The sequence below is a fragment of the Sycon ciliatum genome, chromosome 8 (genome assembly GCF_964019385.1).
Source record: "Sycon ciliatum chromosome 8, ocSycCili1.1, whole genome shotgun sequence".
NCBI lineage: Eukaryota > Metazoa > Porifera > Calcarea > Leucosolenida > Sycettidae > Sycon > Sycon ciliatum.
The window spans coordinates 31,499,028-31,518,472 of NC_088650.1; the positions used below are offsets into that span (position 1 = coordinate 31,499,028).

The 19,445-nt window shown below is 47.8% G+C and overlaps 3 protein-coding genes across 4 annotated transcripts; 2 read left to right on the forward strand and 1 right to left on the reverse strand.

Annotated features, from left to right (window-relative positions):
• Window positions 1-174: 174 nt before the first annotated feature.
• On the reverse strand, window positions 175-4,999 carry LOC135822743 (small ribosomal subunit protein mS37-like). The gene is made up of 3 exons (XM_065335570.1): window positions 4,761-4,999; window positions 1,705-1,875; window positions 175-442 (listed from the first exon to the last, which is right to left on the reverse strand). Exons 1-3 carry the CDS (start codon window positions 4,827-4,829, stop codon window positions 368-370), a joined length of 315 nt encoding a protein of 104 aa, XP_065191642.1. The 5' UTR covers window positions 4,830-4,999; the 3' UTR covers window positions 175-367.
• A 169-nt stretch (window positions 5,000-5,168) lies between these two features.
• On the forward strand, window positions 5,169-6,434 carry LOC135822744 (tRNA-specific adenosine deaminase 2-like). The gene has a single exon (XM_065335571.1). It carries the CDS (start codon window positions 5,392-5,394, stop codon window positions 6,382-6,384), a length of 993 nt encoding a protein of 330 aa, XP_065191643.1. The 5' UTR covers window positions 5,169-5,391; the 3' UTR covers window positions 6,385-6,434.
• A 3,468-nt stretch (window positions 6,435-9,902) lies between these two features.
• Window positions 9,903-18,618, forward strand: LOC135822745 (clumping factor A-like). 2 transcript variants are annotated; one of them, XM_065335572.1, is made up of 4 exons: window positions 9,903-10,052; window positions 13,204-13,286; window positions 15,295-16,674; window positions 17,712-18,618. In XM_065335572.1, the coding sequence occupies exons 2-4, from the start codon at window positions 13,220-13,222 to the stop codon at window positions 17,882-17,884; spliced, it is 1,620 nt and encodes a 539-aa protein (XP_065191644.1). In that variant the 5' UTR covers window positions 9,903-10,052; window positions 13,204-13,219; the 3' UTR covers window positions 17,885-18,618. The 2 variants fall into 2 exon arrangements, with proteins under 2 accessions (XP_065191644.1, XP_065191645.1); XM_065335573.1 differs by having other exon boundaries at window positions 9,920-10,047.
• The last annotated feature ends 827 nt before the right edge of the window (window positions 18,619-19,445 follow it).

Sequence of the window (19,445 nt, forward strand, 5' to 3'; positions counted from 1 at the left end):
ACTCAGCTCAATGTGTGATGGGAGTGTGTGAGAAGGTAAAGGGTATTGTTTCGCACTTGATGCGAAGAGCCAAACTAATGAACACTAGATGCGTGCAATCACAACCCTTTGTACAAGTGACCCAACCCCCTCCATGCTCCCAGCAGCAGTAACAGAGGAAGGCCTGGACATTAGTTTTTCCTTCATTCAGAATTGATTTTTGCAAGAAAATGAATATGGTACAAGATCGGGCTTTTGTTGCCCAGCAGGTGGTTGCTCAAATTTGTACAGTCAAAAGGGGAGCATGAACAGCACGAATACAGATACGCACACAAGCAGGCAAGCACACGCGTGTGGGCGCGCACACAAAATATTATTATACGTTGGCTCATAGTTGTCTGTATCGGATCCTGAGCATCTCGTTGATCTCCGCGCTTGTCATGCGACCCTCGGATTGGTTCAGCTGAACAGGATCACACACAGCAGCGTAAGGAGACGCGTGGATGTGCACACATGTACACAGAAAGGCACACACACATACGCACGCGCGCGCGCACACACACACACACACACAGAGTCAACTACACTTCAAGGGGGAGCTTGCACACAGTTTCTTGATATTGGACACTATTAATCCGCACCCCTGTTGCAGCATGTACCGAAAGCATACTTATTCACCGGGACTTAATTCCAGCTTTCGTCCAAAGAGTTTCAAACTTTTAAAAAAACCGCTAGACCTTCGGCAATAAAGTCGGGTTATCCACATGTGCCCGTGTTACCCATTGCCATTGGTGTTACGGGCAGTTGGACAGGAAAATTGTGAAACAACCGCGATCTGCTAGTACCAAGAGCATATAGGCCAGAGTGTGTAGCAGATACAGAGTCGGGGAAACGTAGTTTACGTCATTTCAGACATGATCAAGGCAGGCAAGAGCTGACGCCGCAGATTGTACTGATGCGCTGCAACAGTGGTATAGCAGATCACTACATCCTGCTCTATGAACTCTTGCTGGTACGCTAAATCAATATGAATCTTGATGCTCGATGTTCCGTTCGATTATACGCAACAACACTGGTCTATTTGAGTGGTTTTTGACGATCTGAGGCTCGTCGGAAGCTCTTGGAGAGAAGTTACAGTTGGAGCACATCAAGAAGGTTCAGTCCACATGTGCCATGCACGTACACACGACGAAACATGGCACGTCGTCATAGCAACAATACCCAATAGATACAGTAAAACCTGCGACTAATGACCACCCCTCGGGCCCAGAGAAAGCGGTCTTTAGTGGCAGGTGGACCTTAGTTAGAGGTTTGCAGCGCACAACCATTATATGACTGTGTGAGACCGCCCATGCCTGGCAAAGTGGTCTGTAGTAGCAGGCTGGTCGTTAGTCACGGTGGTCTGTAGTAGCAGGCTGGTCGCTAGTCACGGTGGTCTGTAGTAGCAGGCTGGTCGTTAGTCACGGTGGTCGTTAGCCACGGTGGTCTGTAGCTACAGGTTTTACTGTACTCGTGTTGCCAACAGTACATTACCGCCAACAGTGTTTAACTGCTATCTACATGTATTGGGGCGCACATGAGGCCATCACATTCCCGCGTATGCATGCAAGCACACGCAGCAACCATAGTTCAAACGAAGCTTTGCATGTGCCCGCACGCGCCTGCACGCACAGACACAGAGACACACACGCACACACAAACACGCAAGCACGATTTGCAGCATACCTGTCCTGTTTGGCGAAGGTGAATGCGCTCACGGCCACAATTAAGGAAGGCTGCATTCTGCGCCGCGCAGTATTGATCCTGAAACTCATTCTGCGCGAGACAGTCGAACAACGAAGTCATCTCTTCCATACAGGACGCAGCTTTATGTGTTTTCGTCGACACCATGGCAACCTGGACACAAGAAGAATGGGACACCGTGGAGTGTTATCATCAACCAGTCCCCAGGTCTGGCAAGAGTTCGCCCAATAGCCAAGTGATTATGACATCAACATTATCGATATGGCCAGGAGTCCAGGGCTGAAAGTGCTACTCCAGAATCAGGTCAACACTCACTCAATACAATAATATATAAGGCCATGGTAAAAAATATCTTTGCTTCTCAAGTATGCGCGCATCGATTTTTGGTGGTGCACAGACGATTTTTTTTATTTCTATGCATGCATATGCGTGCATGAAAACGGTCAATGCGAAAGGCATGAATCCGGGAGTAGTAAAATACCGGCCTGAATAATAAATTAATTATAAATTAATTATGAACCTGTGACGTACACATGTGTGACCCTATCTTTGGAAATAAAAAATTGTGGGAATTAAAATAAAAAATCGCTCGCTCGCACCGATTTTCACAGGCTCATGACCTGAGAATCAACTTTATTTTTTACCATGGCCTAATGGACTGGTGGTGTTAGTGGACATTGTAGACTAACTTGTAGTTCCTTGGCCTTTTTCTTCTTCTATAAATCAATTTATTATAATAATCTTTATTAGGATGACCCAAGGTCTTGTCGCCTAGCAAGGGATTTACTGCTTTGAAGGATGTACACGTATGAGCTAAAGTAGAAGTGGTGAAAAAATAGTGCAGTGTGAATGCGTTGGGGAGCACACAGGGGAAGTTAGAACATTAGAGAGGTTAAGATGCACGTTATTTCCGACGTGACGCGAAAGTTCAGCTCGCGTTATTTGCTCGCACGTCGAAAAATCAACGCGAGTGACCTGCTGCTCACGTCGAAATTTGGAGTTTTACGCCAAATTTGACGTGAAAGTGCGCGTCACGTCGGAAATAACGTGCATCTTAACCTCTCTATTTACTGATTCACTCATGCTTGAAGTAGCTTCCTTCGCAGCAGTGTGTCGCATGCACTGCTACTGACTGAACTGAGTTCTGGGGGCCATTGTCTGACCACCGATGCTGTTACCCATCACAAGTCCTGGGGGGGGGGGGGGGGGGGGGTCACTGCTGTTACCCATCACAAGTCCTTGGGGGGGGGGGGGGGGGTCACTGCTGTTCCCCAACACAAGTCCTGGGGGGGGGGGTCACTGCTGTTACCCATCATAAGTCCCGGGGGCCGGTGTCTACCTGCCACTGCCGTTACCAAGAGTACATGAAAACCAGAGTGTGCAGCTCGGATGGGTTGCTGTCACGGCGAAATTCCGTGATAACATCATTTTAGTGATGTAGTGCGTACAAGCAGGATTCAAGCAGGTCTCTTTCTGCACAACTGCAGCTCAGTTGTACGCACTACGCCATTTCCCGCCTCAGATCTGCACCAAATATGATGTAATCACGGAATTCCGCCGTGACAGACACCCATAGCAGAGAAGACCCCAAGCTGCACACTCTGGTTTTCATGTACTCTTGCCGTTACCCAACACCACAGCAGCATGATTCCATGGGGGGTTGGTACTGCAGGGACAGACTAACAAAGGTTTTACTCCACACTACCAAGAAATTATCTCCTTTAAAGTTCAGTGGCACCTCAAAGGGTTAAAGGGGAAGTATACCCTAAAATCAAATTTCACCAGTTGTAGTCTTCGGGGTGCTGAGTCGAATGGTCTTGGTCCGAGGAAGCTGAGACGCTCCTTCCTCCTTTATTCCCAATCGAACTCGCGCACTTCCACCGAAACTGGGTGACTGCGCCCTACTAGATAGGGATTTGTATGGAAAAGTCACTAAAAACGCCGTTTCGTTCTTATAAAAGCGCAGATGACCGCGATTGGTCCATATGTTGTAGTATTTTGGCCGCTGAGTCGACTGGTTTTGGTCCGAAAGGGCTGCGATGCAGCGTTCGGCCCTTATTCCCAATCGAACACGGTTGAGTAAGCAGTCACGTGCTCATGCGTACACCAGTCGCCTGGTCACCGTGCCTGCAGGCTACAATTTTCACATCAAGGTTCAACTCAAAGGTTCAAAGCAGGGAGTCATAAGAGGCTTTTACGACTCCCTAGTTCAAAGGTTCAACTCGAGTGACATAAACGGGCCCAAACAGGCTGTAAATGAGCACGTGACCTCTTACTCAACCGTGTTCGATTGGGAATAAGGGCCGAACGCTGCATCGCAGCCTTTTCGGACCAACACCAGTCGACTCAGCGGCCAAACGACTACAACATACTAGTATGGACCAATCGCGGTCATCTGCGCTTTTATAAGAACGAAACGGCGTTTTAGTGACTTTTTCCATACAAATCCCTATCTAGTAGGGCGCAGTCACCCAGTTTCGGTGGAAGTGCGCGAGTTCGATTGGGAATAAAGGAGGAAGGGAGCATCTCAGCTTCCTCGGACCAAGACCATTCGACTCAGCACCCCAAAGACTACAACTGGTGAACATTTGATTTTAGGGTATACTTCCCCTTTAAAAAGACTGCACTGGATACATCTGTCTTTCACGTCTGTGCTTGGCAACATGGCTCAGATAAGCACACGTGATCGTGTGTGGCAGTGCGAGGGTACGTGACAGTGCGAGCGAGTGCACGCGTAACCCTATCTGCGCAGTACGCTATATTCGTACATCATCCAGTCAGACTAAGCATAATGGTCACATAACACAGACTGATACCCTGTCTAGAGTGGCACACTATGTTTCCTCATATCAAACTATCCAAGAAATGTTGCCCTGTCACATGACATTGTACTGTACTTGTTTGTGTTAAGTGCAACTTTCAAATGAGATTATACGCACTGCCCGTAAGCAACATAGCCTTTCACCGGATAGAGCGGAGATATACTGCGACAAAAGGGCGTGAATAAAAAGGCTAAGGGCTGAAAGCACGACACGTACCCTGTTTCGCAAGATCAGACCTTTCATTCGTCTGTCGTACATAACCAACAATGGCGTCGTGCAACGCATCGTTGCTGTGCGCTCACTGCGAACTCCACGTCAAGAATGAATAACTCTAGTCAGAACAGTGTAGTCTCTGTGTGTATAGAAAACCTCGGCACACAGCCCGGATCACATCATCAGCCAAAACAATTCGTATTCACTCGACTTCTTGCTCAACAGCACTCAAGAATTTCTTCCATGCGAAATGTTACGAGTTCGAGACTTTAGCAACGATCAATAAATACGTCACGATCATGTCACGGGTACATACACGTGTAAAAAAATATTCAAAAACAATCAAATCTCGCACTGCTCGAGCTCAGCTAGCTAGCTCAGTGCCAGTGGTGTACAATCATGTACTTTTATCCTGTCAAGAGTGAAATTGTCCTACATGTAGACGTGCAGATCTTGATCACTAAGGCCAAGGGGACATGCTGGCCTATGACCCAAGACAAGTGGAGGTAGAGGATACGTTTCATGATGCGAGGGTATTGATTGAGTGGCTTACATCTGTGAAATATTATACATCGAATCGCGAAGTAGTTTGCTGACGCAATTTTTGGAAAATAGTGTTTGCAAATGTAATGGAATGGCGAGCAATACGGAGAGCGAAGAGACCGTGAAATGGATGGGGCATGCAATGCAGCTAGCCCGCACTGCCCTGGACAATGGCGAGGTCCCAGTAGGATGTATATTGGTGTACAAAGATCAGGTACTGGGGTCGGGAGGCAACGTGACGAATGAAACGAAGAATGCGACTCGCCACGCCGAGCTGATAGCTATAGATCAGGTGTACGCTTGGTGCGGCCAGCACGGCCAGTGTGCAGTGGAGGTGTTCAAGCAGTGCTGCCTCTACGTGACAGTAGAGCCGTGCATCATGTGTGCCACTGCTCTCCGCCTGGTTGGTGTGTGGCGCGTTGTGTATGGCTGCCGCAACGAGCGCTTCGGCGGCTGCGGATCAGTGCTGGATGTCAATTGTGTATACTCGGCTGCAAACAGGGAAAGCAGCGCAAATGGTGTAAAATTCATGATCCCGTCCGCGGTCTCCGAAGTCACCACCCGAGCGGAAGTATGCCGGAGACAGCACACTTCGTTGCACTCCAACAAGGATTCTTCTGTCGAGGGAAATCAAGCGGATACCCCTTGTCCTGTGCTGGAGAATTGCCAGTGTGGTAGTGCGGAGCGACAGCAGGCAGCTGTAGACAAGAAGATGTGTGCGCGTCAGTCCATGTCCATGCCTGCACGCTCAACGCATGCTGACAGCTCCACTGCTTCGATCGCGGCACAGCGTGTTCCTAGCTGTGAAGACCCTAACAGACAAACTACTACTGCTACTACGTCTACATGTACTACCGCACACACCCGGCCTGCTGCCCCGGTGCTAGAAAGCCGCGTTGGACCGCCGTTTGAATGCACGGGTGGCTTAATGGCCGACGCCGCCGTCGACTTACTGAAAACGTTCTACGAAGGGACGAATCCCAACGCACCAGTCCCCAAGGTCAAGCGGAAAGCAGGGAACAACAGTAAGCAGTGTTCTAGCAGTGTAGTTCCTGTTTCGCAAACTACAACTAGCAGTTCTTGATTTAAAACCAAAGACTAATACAGTTGTACGCTCGGAACATGATAACTATTTTTTTTTAAATTTCCTGGACGATGGCACCCATTGTGCTGGGAGTGCTCGATACCGCGGAGGCAGAGTGTATTAGTACACAGAGTCACAGACACAACACGGACTGTGCAAGGCTAGGTTGGTGCTACGCTGAGTTCAGAGCGGCAACAAACAAACTAGCCCCCCCCCCCCCATCGTTGTTCTGTATTTTTTTAATTTATTAAATTTTGCCTCACTTCAGCTGGCCTGGCAGTGGGTGTATAGACTTGAAGCACTGCAATGGACGCATGCAGATTATAGAGATTGGGTATTGACTTTTATGTAAGAAAGGCAAATGGTATGCTGTATAAACGTGCTTTCCGAATTTCGTGGCGGACTGTTCCAGATGCGGGTCAGCACGGTATGTGTACCCCGGTTGAGATGTTGTATGTACCTGGTTTTAACCAAAAGAGGGTGTGGTACCCGGTTGAGGGGGTGTGTGGACCCGGTTGAGAGGGTATGTGGACCTGGTTGAGAGGGTATGTGGACCTGGTTGGGTTGTGAGGGCCTTTGTACATGGTTGAAAGAAATCAGCCGGGTAAACACTCACCTCGTTGAGACTCCCCCCATTTTTCGATGCCTATAATTTGTAGTTGCAACGCTGACGCCGAGACCTCTGGTCGGTTGAGTTGCTCCCAGCACATCGGCACGTCGTCCCTACATCCCCTCTGTTTTGTCCTTTTCCTCGTTTCTTTTTGTTCTCCACCTGTTTTCCAGTAGGGCTGTGTTAATACAGTGAAACCTGTCGAAGACGACCGTTCACGGGACCTTCAAAACGTGGTCTCTGTTACCAGGGGGTCTCCTTATCCAGGGTCATTTGACTGGAAACATCATCCCTTGGTCCTGGTTTCAGTGGTCTTCTAGGACAGGTGGTTGCCTTATCCGAGTGGTCGCCTTGACAGGTTTGACTGCAGTAAAAAGAAGAAGAAAAAAAAGATTGGGTTATATTGGTCTGTAGAGTGTAGGAGAGTTTTTTCACCCAAACTATTCCAAGTCGGGGTGAATTGCGTGACTCAGAAGGTGATGACAGCCAGGTATGTATGTCATTGCTTCTGATCATTCTTCCTGAGTGTAACGTGTAGTATGAAGTCCAGCTGCTCCGGGTTTGACTTCAGCCCTGCTCCGCCAACCGCCCAGGTTTTGCTTGGAGGCATACACATACCACGTACTGGAAAATAGATAGAAAAGAGAGAGAGAGAGAGAGAGAGAGAGAGAGAGAGAGAGAGAGAGAGAGAGAGAGAGAGACAGTGTCTGCTCCAGCGCCGGGTGAGCCGGGTAATCCACCCGGTTGGGCGGCGCTTGGACCCGGTTGAAAATATAGTACCGGGTCACCTGTGACCCGGTTGGTACTTTACACTTTCGAACTTTGAAAGGACTGACTACATGGCTTGTATGTGTCAGATACTTCTTCTTCTTTCGTAATTTTCTAATTCCTGTCCTCTCTTTTCTAAATGCGGCTTATCCATTCGCCTTTATATCATTGGGCCTAGTTCCCGTTTACTGTCCGAATTAAAATAAACCAACCAACCAGTTAAAGCATGTGACTCGGCTGGTGAGACAGCGCCAGGTACATGTGTATCCGACCCGGTTGAAGTGGTTGCGCCAGGTACACGTGTACCCGGCTGTCCTACAATCCTAGAGCAGACACCGTGAGAGAGAGTGTGTGTGTGTGTGTGTGTGTGTGTGTGTGTGTGTGTGTGTGCGCGCGCTCCATCTTCCTCTCTGATGCCCCTCCGGGGCCCACATGACCCCTGTGGCAGTGGCTCTACAGGACAGGTGTGTGTGTGTGTGCAAAGGCTAAAAATAGTGGCGGTCAATTCATCAGCCTTGCAAGCTGTTGAATGGTGTAATCCCAGCACGAGTTGCTATGTCTACATAGCTGTTCGCTATCATCGCTTCTGCGATGGGCAGGTCTGAGGTCTGAGGTGTGTGTGTGTGTGTGTGTGTGTGTGTGTGTGTGTGTGTGTGTGTGTGTGTGTGTGTGTGCGTGTGTGTGTGTGTGTGTGTGTGTGTGTGTGTGTGTGTGTGCGTGCGTGAATGCTTATCACAAGCACAGTAGTTATGTATACTGTATTGTTCAAGTCATCTTCAGTTGACTGTACCAATACTAGAGGGTGAGCTGCATGCCTACTGCCTGCACTGCCTCATTCATCTGTCCACTTCTGCCAGTTCTGGATGTGGAGAGCAGTCCTGGTGTTTTGTTTGACAATCCACTGGGACAGGTACGGCATAGTACACAAGTGCCGCGGTTTAGGTTTAGCAGCTTCTCTGTCCTGTGACTGTTCGTTCTCATCCTGTCACTGTCGGACCTGTATGCATGTAAAACGTACCGGTAATGCCATTCCGTCTGATCTCACAAATTTACTTCCTTGTCTTCCCTCACCACCATACAGTAACATACCGTATACATGATATCGTACTCTTCGACTCTCCACAAAGTACAATGTAGCTGGCCAACACACCAGACTGCTGGAGCATCCAGTACTGCCTTACTTCTAGCAATACAACAGACACGCCATTGGTATTGTAAGGTACAGACAAACCTCTTGAGGACGAACACCAAGGACCGGTATTTTTACCAAATACTGAAATAGCGAGAGTTCTTCTTATCCCTATAATATCTCATACATTGACCATGCTGCAGTACATTGTAGACACCGTTCAACTGCGCAACCCATAAGCAGTCCAATACTATTAAAGCAGTCAATATTACATGTACAATGTAAGGAGTGAAATATGCAGGAATATTTGACTGCTTAGGTATAGCGAAAATCAATGGGAGTCAATGCTAAGAGAATAGAAGCAAGATTCGAGTCGAGTCATGAATTTCCCAGTGATCACGGAACTCGGCAGTAGTTCACTAGTTGATCTAACGTCGTACCGACCTGTCATCCGTCACACGTAGAATCTACACAGCTTGATGGTGAACAGGCTCAGGCCTAGACTACGAGAGCATCATAAACAGGCTGTGGGTATCCCTGAGTGGGTTGGACCCCAAGTCTTTGCGGCTATGCGCGTGGACTCACCCATTCCGGCCTGATACATCGTAGCTTCTTCGACTTCGATACCCGGTCCGTTCGTCATTAATTTTTTATCCGGGTCGACTTGTAGATCTACACACGACGCGACTGCAGCCACACACGACAACGCGGTGTAGACATGGTAGATATACACTCTGACATGCTCTCCATTGCTCACCGCCAGAGGAAAAGCAGTGTTCATCTCAAGTCCCTTCATTCCTTGACGCTTTCCACGATGTTTTCCCTGACAAGTGTCAGTTCCCCCTGCGTTCTGGTACATGTACATGGTGCGCTGCATCGACACCGATTTGTCTTGAGCAGTGACATGATGAAGGTCAGAACACGACAGGAGATGTCAGCAAGCTTGAATACTCGAGAACAAGCGAGTGTCGCGGGGACGGGAATGGACTGTGAACGACTAGTTGCTCCAGTCCGGATCAGAGCGGCAGAAGCTCGGGTAGAGCAATGACTATTGCCGACGTGCATGGACAGAGCTCAGTTCTGAGTTCTCCGCACCGCAGAAGGACGTCGATTGTTATCGTGCCTGAACTTAGGATTATCTTCGACGAAGAATAGTGTAAGGTAAGTCGCCGCATGATGTGCTTTATTCAATATTCATTGGTTTGAGGGGAAGATGAAAATGGGGAAAGTCTGAAGAAAAAAAATGATGGTCAACAGCGGGACTCGAACCGGGGACTATGGCCAGCGCTGCTCTACCACTAAGCTATGGACAAGTATGGTGTAGTCGTCCTCCAAGCAGCGACCGTTAAAGGGTAAGGCAAAAATCAAAATTTCACCAGTTGTAGTCTTCGGGGTGCTGAGTCGAATGGTCTTGGGCTGAGAAAGCTGAGACGCTCCCTTCCTACTTGAATCCCAATTGAACTCGCGCACTTCCACCGAAACTGGGTGACTGCGCCCTACTAGATGGGGATTTGTATGCAAAATGTCACTAAAAGCGCCATTTCGTTCTTATAAAAGCACGGATGACCGCGATTGGCCCACATGTTGTAGTCTTTTGGACGCTGAGTCGACTGGTTTTGGTCCGAAAAGGCTGCGATGCAGGGTTCCTCCTTTATTCCCAATCGAACATGGTTGAACAAGTGGTCACGTGCTCCTGCGTACACCAGTCACCTGGTCACCGTGCCTGCAGGGCAAGGGCGTCGGAACCGCACCGGCCGGGGCGGCCATGGCCGCCCCACTTTTTCGGCCGTTTTTTTTTTTTTTTTTTTTTTTTAGCACACTGCAACAAAGCGCGATGATCTCAGCGCAAACGTGGCAAATCCTTGTCCCCGATCGTGGTTTGTTGCAGAATCAAAAGTCCATGTACACTGAAATGGCACCAAATGCTTGGGAATGCTTGCAATTGGCTTCAATTTTTGAATTTTTTTCCCGGGGGAGGGTAATGTTTGTCCCCGATCGTAGCATCTTCTTGGTTTTTTGCAGAATCAAAAAGTCTTTCATTGTAGTTACCGTACACTGAAATGGCACCAAATGCCCGGAAATGCTTGCAATTGGCTTTAATTTTTGAAATTTTTTCCCGGGGGAGGACCCCCGGACCCCCCTTCCATGGCCGCCCCACTTCCAAAGTCCTTCCGACGCGCCTGCAGGGTACAACCAAGAGTACATAACCCCCAAGAGTGTGCAACTCCAGCTATGGGGTCTGCGACGGCAGAACTTCACATCACGTGATGAACCCGTACACATTATTTGCACTCTGTGCATGATAGATACAGGGTTGTACGCAGCCCAGCTTTGGGTACAACTCTCTTGTGGTCACTTTGCACTGTTTGCCAGCATAACCTTTTGAACCATGTCACGTGATGTGAAGTTCTGCCGTCGCAGCACACCATAGAGGTTGTGCAGGCAGTTGCACACTCTTGGGGGTTATGTACTCTTGGTACAACTTACTAGCCTGTTTGACCTTTTTTGGGTGCAGTCCTGTCACTCGAGTTGAACTCGAGTTGAACCTTGGTGTGAAAGTTGTCGCCTGCTGGCGTGGTGACCAGGTGATGTGGGCACCCAGAGCACGTGCCCGCTTGTTCAACCATGTTCGATTGGGAATAAAGGAGGAACGCTGCATCGCAGCCTTTTCGGACCAAAACCAGTCGACTCAGCGTCCAAAAGACTACAACATATGGGCCAATCGCGGTCATCCGTGCTTTTATCTCTTAATTTGCTAAATCCTATATATAGGATTTTGGTCATATTTTTCAACTCAAAATGGGTGTGGCATGAGAATAGCAAAAAGTATGTGACCAATTTTTCCTTGCTAGGTCTTAGTAGATATCGAGAGTTGAATAAGATAATTTTTTCAAACACTAACATCTCAGGCTTATCTCCTTGCCCGATATTACTAAGGCCTGTGCCCTATTTTTCGAATCCTATATATAGGATTTGAGATTTTATTGGACCTTGTTTTATCCTTAAAACTGGTAGTTTCATGACGGCATGTGCGATATGTCGTCATGAAACCACCCCGTGCCACACCTGCAATGTTCTTCTGCACATTCACTGCTTCAGTCCTTTCCATGACAGCAGCTGAACAATTATGCTCAAATTTCCAATTATTGCTGAAAATGGGTATTCATCAGAAATATTATCACCCTATGAATCTAAAATTCATGCCTCAAACATATTTACAACTTCCATGAAAACCATTATGTCGTTATTATTGGTCGTGATGACCAATAACAACGGCATAAAAGGCACACATTTTCAAATCCTATATATAGGATTTTCGGCCAGCAAATTAAGAGATAAGAACGAAATGGCGCTTTTAGTGACATTTTGCATACAAATCCCCATCTAGTAGGGCGCAGTCACCCAGTTTCGGTGGAAGTGCGCGAGTTCGATTGGGGTTCAAGTAGGAAGGGAGCGTCTCAGCTTTCTCGGACCAAGACCATTCGACTCAGCACCTCGAAGACTACAACTGGTGAAATTTTGATTTTGCCTTAACTTCCCCTTTAAACATTTTCTTCAGACTTCAGGCTTTATTCGAGTTAGCTGTTTATTTGTCGTCTTTGCAATGACCGGCATGGCAGCTAACTAACAAGAGAAGAGGATAACTACCTCCGACGTTGTCTATTCCGTTACTCCCCCCCCCTCCCCCGGTAGCTTGTTGGTGCCGGTTTTGACAAAAAAAGAAGAAGGGGAAGTGTCACGGTCCTGTGGAGTTTGTAGAATGTACCGCGCCATGGCAGGAGACCAGTTCTCCGTGAGCTGTAGAAATCGTTGGCAACGACACGGCATTGTCTTGTGTGAGTGGTCGGGTAAGGTTATGGCCATGGGAGACTGGGAGGGAGGCACTGGATGCTGACCATGTTGGCCATCAACAGCTCACACCCAACATACAGTAGTACCCCTCTCTCCCCCCCCCCCCCCAGGGCAGACTCCCTGATCCGTGTACTCCTGTCTACTGGGCACCTTTCCTGCCCCTCAGGACTTACAACTGAAATTAGGCTTTTCAATGGGAAATGGCCCCAAATAGTATTGATAGGTATGAAAAAATGTTAAAATCGCATACACTATGTATGATTATGTTCTGAGTTGCTAATTTGGATGCTTTGAAAGGGGAGGCTGAGAAGTAGAGCAGGAGAGAACTCTCAGAGTTATGTTTCGAGGCACATATTCAAAACTGATTCAAATGCTCCTGGCCTACAGTAATGCTAGCAATGCTCTACACAGAATTTGTTTTCTGAGTGCCCATCTTGTTGGCTGTGTGCATTCCTGACAGGTTGTCAGCATTCATCATGAGACGGCTACTGTGCATTGCCTTGGTCTGCATGGCAGTCCTGCAGCTTACCAACTCCATGCCTAGTAAGTTAAAAGGGCAGTAACATGCTGATTATCTGTACATAACACACTTGGCCAACACTACTGGAATCTCCGGAAAAATCTAGGAAAACTCGCTTTCGTCCCAGTATACCAGAATAGTAACAGTATAATATCTACCAGATTGTCGAAAAATGTCCATCAGCACCTTTCGTTTTTCTTGATTTTCATATTTTGGACGCTCGCTCGCAGTGCTCCGTGCCCACAACTGAGTTCTAGCGAGCAAGAACTCTTGTGTTAGCGCTGAATAAGTACGTTTCTGTCGTACATGCTGTACTATTTGCGAATGTTTTGCGATCATGGTGATGTCATTATGATGTAATATTAGGGCTGAAACGATTACACCGAATAATCGAGTACTCGTTTGATAACTCTAATGATTGAGCAATCATTTAGATTACCGATTACGATTATTTTGCGTTTTTTAAATTTGTGTCCAGAAAGTACTGTAAACCCTCGTTTTGTGAAGTTTGAATCAGTTTCCGCTGGGAGTATGCCATGTTTCGGAGCTACCCTTTCACTAATGCAGATTTGTTGGTATTATGAAGGCATAGTTTGTGGAAACAGAGTAATGTTTGCACAGAATTATGACTGTATTTGCTAACGATTATAATCGATTACTTGATCGTTAAGCTAAAGAGTAATCGATACGTGAAAATTCACGATCGTTTCAGCCCTATACAGTAATATGCAATATTTTGCACAATTATGATGTAAAAATAGCAGATCAAGGAAAAGTGGGCAACATCAAGGAACAAACCTCATTAGTGTCAAGGCCTTGCAACTGGGGTTAACTATCCAAACAACGACTCCAGCTTTGCATGTTTTAGGCAGGCATCTGCCCGCTCCCTTTTCCGAATATGCACCTCGTCCTACCCTTTGGAGACTCAGAGTCTTCACCCCAAGTGGGCAGGCAGATGACCGGCACTCTGATGAAAATTCAGTGACTATAACCCAATTGGTTTGTCATCATGGCATGCCTAGGAAACCAGATAATTCTTCCAATTAGGCCACCAGACTCTGCATTACTCTGCATTACTCTGCATTACTCTGCATTACTCTGCATTACTATGGTACGCTGGTACTGGTCATGTACATATAGACAACTCCCAGGCTGTGTCCTAGGTACAGTATTTTCCAGAGTATAAGCGCTAATTTAAACACTGGTAATTCACCCAAAAACAGTCTTCGGGCAGTGTCCCACCGTTAGGCGCTGCATCTGCCGCTAGGGTTAACCGGGTGTTAGCGGCCGTGGTGAGTTCCCTTCGGGAACGGACACGATAATTTAAAAAAAAAACTTTTTTAATACTCCAGTGCGTCTTATACTCCAGCGTGGCTTTATAATAATAACTCTGGAAAATACGGTAGTTTTAGTTACTGGGCCATACCATTGTCCAGACATCCGCATTTTGCTGCTCAGAGGTATTGGAGGCAAGGCAACAAGGGCATGGCATGGTCACTCCACTTTTGTCGGGTATGTTTTTCCTGATCCATCAGGTGACAAAACAGCTTCCTTGAGGAGTTCTGCGCTCTAAAAGTGCTACTGTCCCATTGTATTCTGATCCCTGATCAAATTGGTCAGGGGCGTCGGAAGGTATTTCAGGGTGTGGTGAGGTCAGCCACCCAAAGTACAGTATACTCGTGGAGTGTGGGTGGCTCCTCTGAAATATTTCTCAAATTTAGAACCCAGATCAGTGCAATTTATTAATTCACGTGGCCCATGGGACAAAGAATGGTACGGTCAAAACCATAGTGACCGTAGCGTGTCCAACGCCCCTGAATACTCTTTCACAATATTTCCGGGAGGTTCCGGGCACCTAAAATCTATCCGTCAAACTTCTTATAGTGCTTCTGCTGTCTACGCTGGACCTTTCTTGCAAAGTCCACAGGGTCATGCACCCCTTGAAAGGGGGTCGTGCACCCCCTCAAAGGGGGACAAGCTACGCCCCTGATCGGTGTCACTCGTAATGTTGCTGTTCTCCTTCTCCTGCAGTGGGACACAATGAACCGGCATCGGCTGGTGTCGCTGGCAAGCACAATGAAGATAGCGTCGGAATCACAAGCGGCAGGCATGCACGGAACATGTACGATGATGAGAGCGACGCCAACAGTGATGATGACGGTGTGTCTGATGATGCACTGGATGAGGCTAATGGCATACTGGATGGACTGCTAGCCCAGAACCACAACATTGACGGGAGCAGTAGCGAGATGTTCGCTTCATCTCAAGAAGATAGCGAATCCGACTCCGCAGCTGCCTACTCCGATGCAGATGCCAGTGATATGGAATCTGACGAGAATGATCTGTCCATGTTCAGAGAATCTGACTTTAACGCCGACAGCTTGGATGAAGCAGAGGGTAGTGAGGCTGAATTGTCTCTTTTGAATGAGGCCGATGAAGATGCAAATAGCTGGCAAGGCATGCGTGAAGAAGCAGCATCGGAAGAAGACGGCGTCTTTGATTCTAAAGCTGCAGATTTCAACTCCGACTCTACTAGCAGCGAAATGTCCAATTCCAGAGACGACGATTCTGATCTTGCTACTTTAAGGGACATGGATGACGCAGAGAATGATTTTGTTTCCAGCTCCAACGACGCGATTGACGAAGCAGACAGCTTGCAAAGCAACAGAGCCAATGATGAGGCTCTGGGGTTTCAAGCCACGGATGATGATGCTGAAAACTCGCAAATGGACGAAGATCATGCCCTGACTGCCAGGTACAAAGCCCAGCTTGAGAAGATGTCGCGTTCAGATGATACCGAGCTGGACGCAGACAGCTGGGGCAACACCGTCGAAGCTGACAGTGATGCATTGACTGATGACAACACCGCTGAGAATAGTTACAATTCGGACTCTGTCTCCGAGAATGATGATGATGATGCCCAGTTGCAATACGACGAAGACGACGCGGCGATCGACACACGAGTGGATGATTCCGACATGCTCGACTCATTTGAGGCCGAGTCTGACAACGCTGATGCTCTGGATGCCACACAGTACAGTGCCGATGCAGTTGACGACTCTTCATGGCTGGATGACATGGCGCAGACGGCCAGCTCTTCGTCGAACGAAGCTGATGAGAGTTTCGATGACACACTCAGCTCCTCTTATGCAGAAAACGACGCATCAAGTGATGCAGTCCTAGCTGAGAACAGCGATGCCGTGAGCGATTCCCTAGCTGCGTCCGATGACCTGGAATTCAACCAGGAAATGACATCATCGGATGACATCACCGACAGTGAGCAGCAGCAAGAGCAGTGGGATGATGACAGTGACTACCACCACACTGGAAACGGACCTGATGATGTCGATGCTGATGGCCAGAGTCTGTGGGAGAGGGTAGCTGCCGGCGAGACACGCAACAGCGATCAAGGTATGTGATCATGTTTTATTACGCAAGCCAACTTCTCTCTGGTCTTCTGCACTCTCTAACATTGCACATCGCTTACCAACAAAATTATGTTCCTGCTTTCTCCTGAGATTAATTTCAAACAAAAAATTTAAAAACGTCGAGGGATTTAAGGTAGCTCGATAGGAAGTCAAAAACTGGTCTTCTGCGCATCTTTCTGCGCATCACGTCACCCCGCAGCCAAGATCCGCGTGCATGCGCTTCCCATTAACTGGCCGTGCCTGTGCATGCAGTGGTGCTAGATGAATCTCCCCTCCCCTCTCCCCCTGGATCACCTGTAAGGTTTTGTGCAGTTGCCTTGCACCTTCAAGTACTCTCTTATGATGATACTAAGAAGTATTGGTGCTGCAGACAACAGTCGTTTTGCCCTATACTAGTAGGGCACAGCAGCAAAGCAAAGCTTTTTGATGAATTTTCAGCACTGCTTCTAGGTCCGTTCTTGTTTCTCTACACTTCGCTGAGGAGTCCACAAGGGTGAAACTCAGTATATGTACTACTGTACATAGATGATGGATAGCAGAGGCTTTCCAGCCAGATTCAAGGCCACACGTTTCCACGAAACCTTTGATGAAAACTGCTGCTGCAGCTTAGAGACTCCGAACACTCGTTTCATACAGCAAATACAGATGAGACCGTCATGCATATTGTGTCTCCAATAGCAGTGTGCTGCTTACGTTTATGCCCAGTGTGATTTTCACCCCCAAAATACCTTAGCAGTGTTACACATCCTTGACTGGTCCGTTCTTGGGCACCGTACCCGATACACCATATTTCTGGCATGTATGTCTGGGAGAATGGCTGCAATGGAGTCTGCATGGACTTTGAAAAGCTTATGTTCGAATAGATTCTTGGTTGATTGCTGCGGATTTAAAAATCACGACTGTATTTGACTTGAAGAGTAATGGTACGAAAGGTCTCGTCGAAGCTATAATGGCTTCTGTGCTTAGTGTGCTGGAAAGCTTATGTCTGTGTGTGCGTGCTCATCACTCCCTATTCTGCAGTGGCTAGTGACGAGCAGAGCAGCAGCAGCAGCAGCAGCAGCGAAAGCGATGAGATTGATGAAATGCTACAGGAGCTACAGGAGACAGACGCGGAGTCCCTCGATTCGACGATGGGTGACAATGATGATGACCTTGAAGTGGACCTGGATAGCCTTGGTCGAAAAAGGCGCTGAGCATATTCAAATAGCGTCAGTCCCGAGAAACCCTTTGCACTGCTCATTAGTTCAGTAACATTCTGGTTATGTCTTTTTCCCGTTTTAACTCCCTTAAACTTTTGAATGCTGTATTGTTTTCCTCTAAGTATATACCCTTGCTGCTTCTCTGAAGAGCCGATGCTGCTTTCTGAGATGTTCTGGACTAAGGGCATATTGTACTCTCTTTCAAGTGCCGGCATAAACATGATAAATAACACATGATTTCCTGAGCTGGCCACTTCTGAATGAGCATGCCGGTCACGTGGGCCTTCGGGATTATCCCAGAGGTGACGCTTCTTTGCCGGAGACCAGACAGTCTGGCGTGCACTACTGTCAGAACAAACACCATATCTACACGATGCAGCTGAGCAGATGATCACCATGCTTCCGCCCATATTCTACTGTTCTCCGTCTTCACGTTGTATGATCCCCCCCCTCCCTACCCCCTGCCCCCTCCCCCCCCCCCATGCCCCTGCTCCCTACTCACTACCCCAACATAAACGTAAGTAGTTTTCACTGCTTGGTTGGAGATACTACAATGTATGGGCTGCACTCTGCAGTGTCTCCCCACTCACAGGTATATGTATGTAGTGTGTGGACAGTCTAACTCTGTCAAATACCAAGTGCCACAATAATACTACTACTATGAACAGGTCGCATATTGCCCGCATAAACAAATCATACGGGGTCATGCATCTGTCAATGATCGTTAACCAGAGTTGCTTGTTGCCACAAACATGTAACAATTATGACCCTCGCTCCTTTTATCTCCTATGTACCGGTATGTCCGGTACCCGTCGAAATATTAAATCACATACATACTGGTACATTCACACACTTGAGAGGGACGAAACGCGTTTCTTCTGTAACTCTGAGTTTCACGGTTTTAACCGATCATCAGGCAGCAACTCGTACATTCTAAAACTTTGAAGTTCCATTGCAGCCTTCTCTCATTATGCCCTCCTGGGTGAAATTTGGAAACAATCGTTGGACGTGTTGTAGCCTAGGACTCTTCGTGTGTTACAGGTTGGGGAGGTGAAGTGAAAACAAACATCATATGCATGATATGTGTGTGTGCGTGTGTGTGTGTGCGTGTGTGTGTGTGTGTGTGCGTGTGCGTGTGTGTGTGTGTGCGTGTGTGTGTGTCTGCGTGTGCGTGTGTGTGTGTGTGTGTGTGTGTGCGTGTGTGTGCGTGTGTGTGTGTGTGTGCGTGTGCACGTGTGCGTGCGTGTGCGTGTGTGTGTGTGTGTGTCTGCATGTGGTGTGGGTGTGTGTAGAAAAAATGAAAAAATGAAAAAATAAGGATTCACTGGCCTGAAAAAGTCACTTCAAACAGCTGTGTGGTGGATACCAGGCTAAAAATAGTGGCGGTCAATTCATCAGCCTTGCAAGCTGTTGAATGGTGTAATCCCAGCTCAAGTTGCTATGTCCAACATAGCTGTTCGCTATCATCGCTTCCGCGATGGGCATGTCTGAAGTCTGAGGTGTCTGCATGTATCGCTCTCTCACACACAGGCACACACAGTACAGCCAGTAGGGG

Bases quoted from the DNA above. Each gene is read 5' to 3' on its own strand.
- LOC135822743 (XM_065335570.1), bottom strand. From the start codon at position 4,829: ATGCGTTGCACGACGCCATTGTTGGTTATGTACGACAGACGAATGAAA. The intron at 1,876-4,760 runs GTACGTGTCGTG...TCTTGTGTCCAG, and splicing joins GTCTGATCTTGCGAAACAGG to GTTGCCATGGTGTCGACGAA. The intron at 443-1,704 runs GTATGCTGCAAA...GATCCTGTTCAG, and splicing joins ACCTTCGCCAAACAGGACAG to CTGAACCAATCCGAGGGTCG.
- LOC135822744 (XM_065335571.1), top strand. From the start codon at position 5,392: ATGGCGAGCAATACGGAGAGCGAAGAGACCGTGAAATGGATGGGGCAT.
- LOC135822745 (XM_065335572.1), top strand. From the start codon at position 13,220: ATGAGACGGCTACTGTGCATTGCCTTGGTCTGCATGGCAGTCCTGCAG. The intron at 13,287-15,294 runs GTAAGTTAAAAG...CTTCTCCTGCAG, and splicing joins GCTTACCAACTCCATGCCTA to TGGGACACAATGAACCGGCA. The intron at 16,675-17,711 runs GTATGTGATCAT...CCTATTCTGCAG, and splicing joins GACACGCAACAGCGATCAAG to TGGCTAGTGACGAGCAGAGC.